At 37.0% G+C, this 6750-nt stretch overlaps 1 protein-coding gene across 1 annotated transcript; it reads left to right on the top strand.

Moving 5' to 3' along the window:
• The first annotated feature begins 2312 nt into the window (after nt 1-2312).
• LOC141660016 (uncharacterized) lies at nt 2313-4835 on the top strand. Its single transcript, XM_074466972.1, has 5 exons — nt 2313-2795; nt 3039-3207; nt 3789-4376; nt 4554-4700; nt 4786-4835. Exons 1-5 carry the CDS (start codon nt 2313-2315, stop codon nt 4833-4835), a joined length of 1437 nt encoding a protein of 478 aa, XP_074323073.1.
• The last annotated feature ends 1915 nt before the right edge of the window (nt 4836-6750 follow it).

Here is a 6750-nt window from a genome sequence, read left to right as displayed (position 1 = left end):
AAGGAAGGTGTATTGTATCACTTGTCCCGGGTTGTGGGAATATTGATTACAAGATCAAGGCCAAGTAGCTGTGTGCTAGGTAGCTGTGTGCTAGGGAAAGGGTTCTTTCATTCAGGGCCAAGATTGTAATCAAGGGAAGTTTGTAAGTACTTTATTTAAGTGGATATAATACATTCTCTATGCTAGTTGGCATGGGGACTTGGATGTAGGCCATAGATTAGGTATAGGGGCCGAACCAAGTGAAAAGATTTGGTGTTCTTGCATTAACATATTTCCAGCATTGCATGTTTATATTTCTGCAACTTACATTCTGCTGAATATATAGTATCTGTCTTATTTGCTAAGACAAAAGAGACTGTCTCATTTGTGAACAGTTGCACTTTAACTAATTCTGTTGAGCCTTCGAATTTCATTTGGTATCAGAGCAGGTGCATTTAATTCTCTTTTTAGTGTTTATTTTGCTAGCGATCCATGGCTCAACCAGATAGGTATTCAAACAATTATCCACCACTGCTTCATGGTGCTGAAAACTACAATGACTGGAAGTTTCGGATGAAAATCTTTCTCCAGCGTGATGCATTTGAATGGGATGCTGTAGAAAATGGTTTCACAATTCCTATGAAAGAAGGGAAGCCAAAATCTCTTAAGGATCTCTCTCCCGAAGAAGTGAACGCAATGAATTCCAATGCTAAAGCTATGAACTCACTTCTCAATGGCATGGTAGCTACAGAATTAAGAAAAGTTTCAGCATGTACTACTGCCAAACAGATTTGGGATACGATCAAAGTCAGCCACGAAGGCACGTCTAAGGTACGTGAAGTAAAATTAAGTATGCTAATGAGTGACTATGAAGGTTTCAGGTTGGAAAGAGATGAAAGTGTTCGAGATGCTCAAGGGAGGTTTCTGACATTAATGAATTCCATCTCACTTCTGGAAAGGATCATTCCTCAATCTGAGATAAATAGGAAAATCCTCAGAGCAATGCCAAAGAAGTTTGCTCCAAAGGTTACCATTCTGCAGGATTCAACACTGCTTTCAACTATGGATACTCTAACACTTTTCAGTGAATTGGAAGAATTTGAGAACCAACTACGCAGATATGATGAAGAAGATGAAGCTCCTCGCAAGAAAACTCTGGCTCTTAATGCAGATGCAGGTGATTCTTCTGAAGATTCTGATGAAGAGATTGCACTTCTCACTAAGAAGTTCCACAAATTTCTGGCCAAAAAGAATACATCTAAACGACCCATGAAGTCTTCATTTCCAAAGAAAGAATTCAGACCTAGTTCAAACAAGGAAGGCAAAAATAATCAAAACAAGGATGCATGCTTTGAGTGTGGAAAGAAAGGTCACTTCAAGAAGGACTGCTACAAGCTCAAAGCCAAAAAGAAAGCTTTACTCACATGGAGTGATGATGATTCTGAAGTGGAAATTGACTCAGACGATGAATTAGCTCAACTATGCTTTGCCGGATTTGAATCTGACTCTAGTGACAATGATGAGGTACATACTGTTCAAGTTAATAGAAATTCATATATATCTCAGGATGTACTAACCTTGCAGGCTCAAAATAAAAAATTAAAAGAAAAGAATGCTTATCTTAAACAAGCATTGAGTGAGGTTCTTAATGAGGTTGATGATTCCATCAAAGATGAATTCTTAGTAGAAGAAAATAAGCTACTATCTGAGAAGGTCTCTAAGCTGAAAGAAGAAGTCAACTACCTCAAAAATGAGATCGAAATGAAAGATGCATGTCTTGATGCATTAAAGAAGGAAACTTTTTCTGCTGAAGCAAATGCATCCTCTGATTCTATAGTTCCTGAACTCAAGCAAAAGGTTGCCCAGCTGGAAACTGATCTAGCCAAATGCTTTCATGGAGAAGGAACCTTGAATGCTTTACTTGCCCAACAGAAATCTTCTCTTGACAAAGAAGGTTTGGGGTATGGATCAGCCAACAAAAAGAAGGTTTTTCAAAGTGGATACAAAAGAACCCCTATGAAATACAAGATGCCTTATGAAAAATGTCAAGACTGTGGCAAATCTGGTCACACCAATTCTGCATCTCGGTTATGTGGTATTAAGGGCCACGATACTAACTCAGCAACTAGAGCTAAATCTGTACATAAATCTGTTAATATTGTTCAAATGTGGATTAAGAAATCTGACAGGCATTTGTATAAGATTTATGATACTAACATTCAAGGACCCAAAGTCACATGGGTACCTAAGAGATAAAGGATCTTTTGCAGGTCTGTTTTAAAGTCCATGTTCCTCGAAACAAGTGGATTATTGATAGCGGTTGCTCTCGTCACATGACTGGAGATAAATCAAAGTTTCTCTCATTAATCGCTAAAGAGGGAGGCTTAGTTACTCTTGGAGATTCCACTACCGTACGTATTGTAGGTAAAGGTACCATAGGTAACGACAAGTTTGCTATTAACAATGTTCGTTTAGTTGATGGTCTTAAATATAATCTTATTAGCGTAAGTCAGTTAACTGATGCTGGTCATAGTGTTAAGTTTGATAAAGATGTTTGCTATATCGGTAATAAAGCTAACGAGTTTGCTTTAGTAGCCAAAAGAAAGGGAAACATCTTTGTGTTAGATTTTGATGAACAGCAAGAAGAAATCTGTCTAGCTACCATTCAAGAACAACATAATCTTTGGCATAGGTGTCTTGGTCATGTTCACATGGATCTACTTCGAAAGATATCTTCACATGAGTTAGTTCGAGGATTACCAAAGCTGAAATTCAAGAAGTTGGAACCATGTTCAGCTTGCCAGCTTGGAAAACAGGTGAAAACTTCCTTTACTGCGAAGAATAAAGTATCAACTTCTGTTCCTCTGCAATTGTTACATCTAGATCTTTTTGGTCCAGAAAGATATGTAAGTTTGGGAGGTAAGAATTATGCTTTTGTTATAGTAGATGATTACTCTCGTTTTACTTGGGTGTTATTCTTGCGTACTAAAGATGAAGCTTTTAGTGAATTCAAAGATCTTATTACTAACCTTGAGACTAAGTATTCCTTAAAGCTCAAGACTATTCGTAGTGATCATGGAGGAGAATTTGAGAAAGATTTCGTGACTTTCTGCAAATCTAGAGGCATTACTCATGAATTCTCTGCCCCACGTACACCTCAACAAAACGGAGTTGTTGAACGCAAGAACAGAACTCTACAGGAAACTGCTCGTACTCTTCTTCATGAAAGTAATCTGCCGCGTAAATTCTGGGCAGAAGCGATACACAGAACACTAGAGGAAAATTTGATGCTAAGTCTACGGAAGGAATTTTCTTGGGATATTCTACTACAAGCAAGGCCTATAGAGTTTATAATTCTATCAAGCTCAAAGTTGAAGAATCTATCAACATTACATTTAATGAATCTGCCTTGAAGATATCTCAAATTGAAGAAGATGTTGCGGATCTATCGTCTCATTCCCAAATGAGACAGTCTCATTCTGAAAAGAGACAGTCTCATTTTGACAAATCAAGCAGTCAAGACTCTCCAGGTCCATCTCAGTCTTCTGATAATTCTTTGGGATCTACTCAAGCTTCAGATGAATCTTCTGGCTCTCCAAAGACTCCCGATAGTATTTCAAATGTAAATTCTGTTACTCCTCTGGATAAATCTTCACAAGCGGAAATGAGGCAGTCTCTTTTGAATGAGACAACTCCTATTCATTTCCAGGCAGATAATTCTAATGAGGAAGAAATGAGTGATATTCAACTTCCTAAATCTTCTAGGACTGTGAAGAATCATCCACCAGATAATCTTCTTACTGATTTAGATCAAGGGATTTCTACGCGAAGCAGGCTTCATAACTTATGTGCATTCTGTGCTTTTGTTGCTGAATTTGAACCGAAAAATGCTCAAGAAGCTGTTGCAAATGAATGTTGGTCGGTTGCCATGCAAGAAGAATTGAACCAGTTTGAACGATGTCAAGTCTGGGAACTTGTCTCTCCTCCTTCTAATGCAAAAGTCATCGGTACTCGTTGGGTTTTCAAGAACAAGAAGGATGAAGATGGTAACATTATTCGGAATAAAGCTCGCTTGGTGGCTCAAGGATACAATCAACAGGAAGGAATTGATTTCGATGAGACATATGCCCCTGTAGCACGTCTCGAAGCTATTCGGATTCTAATGGCATTTGCAGCTCACAAAGGATTCAAGCTTTATCAAATGGATGTTAAAAGCGCATTTTTAAATGGTCATCTTAAGGAAGAAGTTTATTTGAAGCAGCCTCCAGGTTTCATTCATGAAAAATATCCACACTATGTCTACAAGCTCAAAAAGTCTGTTTATGGATTGAGACAGTCCCCTCGATGTTGGTATGAGCGTCTCAGTCAGTTTTTGCTAAAGAATGGCTTCACTCGTGGTACACTCGATCCAACTCTTTTTATTTTTCATAAACGCCATCATTTTCTATTAGTACAGGTTTATGTAGATGATATTGTGTTTGGATCAACTGATGAATCTTTGTGTAAGTGGTTTTCTAACTGCATGCATAAAGAATTTGATATGAGTTTAATGGGTGAATTGCAATATTTTCTAGGCTTGCAAATTAACCAATCTGCTGCAGGTATTTTCATACATCAAAGTAAGTATGTGAATGATTTGCTTAAGAGATTTGCATTAGAAAATATTTCTGCTAAAGCTACTCCGATGAGTACATCTGTCAAGCTCACTAAAGATGAACAAGGTACACCTGTAGACATTACTAAATATCGAGGTATGATCGGTTCGTTATTATATTTAACTGCTTCTCGTCCTGATATTATGTATAGTGTTTGTCTTTGTGCTCGTTTTCAATCTCAACCGAAAGAATCTCATCTGAATGTAGTTAAACGGATTTTTAAGTATCTTAAGGGAACTAGAGATCTTGGAATATTTTATCCTAGTTCTACTTCTTTTAACTTAATTGGTTTTTCAGATGCTGACTATGCAGGGTCACAGGTTGATAGAAAAAGCACAAGTGGTGCGTGTGAATATTTAGGTGATTGTTTGGTTGCATGGCACAGTAAAAAGCAAACATCTGTAGCTCTTTCTACTGCTGAAGGAGAATACATTGCAGCTGGTAGTTGCTGTGCTCAAATTTTGTGGATGCAACAAACATTGCAGGATTTTGGTATTTCTTATACAAATATTCCAATTTATTGTGATAATACCTCTGCTATTAATATTTCTAAAAATCCTGTTATGCATTCTCGTACTAAACATATTGATGTTCGTCACCATTTTCTGCGAGATAATGTCTCAAAAGGTAATATTGAGTTAATTTATATCTCAACTGATAAGCAAAGAGCAGATATTTTCACCAAACCTTTAGGTGAAGACCGGTTTTGTCTTATGAGACGTGAACTTGGTATGTGCACTATTTCTCATTAATTCATTTTTACATCCCTGCATGCATTCTATTTAGTTTATGTGTGTCAATTATTTGCATAATTCATCTTTATGACTGAAATTGTATAATCGAGTGTTTAATTAATTGATTAATTTAATGCTGATTTATCTATGGAATTTATTGATGAATTTTTGTGAATTAATTACCGTGTTTGGTTTAATTAGTTTGCGTGTTTCAGTCTTAATTATATATTTTATATGTAATTATTTGATGGGACTCTTGAACTTTGGAACTGAACCGAGTTGCATGCATTTTCCTTCAAGTCTTTAACTTTGATTTGACTACTCCATCTGTTTCTTCTCAATCTCTGTGTGTCTTCTCGTTTTTCGAGATACACTCCACCTTTCTACTTCTATCTCACTTCTAACTCTTCATATTCTTCTTCTATCTTATTTAATCTCAACTTCTTTTTCTTTTCCTCTTTCGTTTTTCTTATTCTTCAACAATGTCGACCCCTCATACTCGATCTAAATCTAAACCCGCTAAAACCCCTAACCCATCATCTTCTTCTCTTAAACGTCAAAGAACTAATCCTGATACTTCTACTCCAATGTCACCCGAAAAATCTTCTCAGCCTAAAATCGTGTCAAAACCCATTCTTAAAGAACGAATTTGTGATCTTTCTCTGCTTCAGCGAGTGGGTGTTGTCGATTTATTCTCCGCTCTCGGTTGTGAACCTCTTTTATCCCCACCAGATGTTATTTACCCTTCTTTGGTTCGGGAATTTTATTCTAATTTCTCAATGATGAAGGAGGATATGGTTTATTCTGAGGTTCAAGGTGTTCCGATTGTGTTCAATGCTAATATGTTGTCTCGAGTTTGTGGTATCTCGTGCTCCGGTGTATGTCCGTATACCACGCATGCAGCATTCATGGAGTTTCCAGGATTACAGTATGAAGAACAACTGAAAGTGATTCTTGGTGAGAACTTTATTGGTACCTCTCTTAAGCCCATGGTACATGATCTTACTCCACTTGCTTTATTGCTTTTTAAATTGTTTCATACAAATCTTTTGCCTCGTAAGAGCGGTCATGACCGTGTTACTTATCAAGATGTTGTTTTAATTTCGGTTTTCATGACTAAAACTCCTTGTGATATTGCTTCGTTGATTATCAAATACATGAGTCATTGTGCGTCTCATGAGTCTATGAACTTGTCTTTTCCTGCTTTGTTGACAAAGATCTTTAGACATTTTTCTATTATTTCTGATGATGATAGAACTGAGCCAGTGTCTACTATGTTTGATCTGTGTGTCCTGTCTGCCAATAATATTGAGATTATTGAGTCTGGTGTTCTTATTTTTGGTGAGGGTCATAAGTCGTTTGGTTCGTTTCCTGAGTCTCCT

This window comes from Apium graveolens, chromosome 5 (genome assembly GCF_009905375.1).
Source record: "Apium graveolens cultivar Ventura chromosome 5, ASM990537v1, whole genome shotgun sequence".
Classification (NCBI taxonomy): domain Eukaryota; kingdom Viridiplantae; phylum Streptophyta; class Magnoliopsida; order Apiales; family Apiaceae; genus Apium; species Apium graveolens.
Note: the sequence above shows the minus strand (reverse complement) of the source record. Positions and strands in the feature narration are given on the sequence as shown.

Coding starts and splice junctions, on each gene's coding strand:
- LOC141660016 (XM_074466972.1), top strand. CDS start 2,313: ATGACTGGAGATAAATCAAAGTTTCTCTCATTAATCGCTAAAGAGGGA. Junction 2,796..3,038: donor CTTGCCAGCTTGGAAAACAG/GTGAAAACTTCC, acceptor TTAAAGCTCAAG/ACTATTCGTAGTGATCATGG. Junction 3,208..3,788: donor TCGTACTCTTCTTCATGAAA/GTAATCTGCCGC, acceptor TTACTGATTTAG/ATCAAGGGATTTCTACGCGA.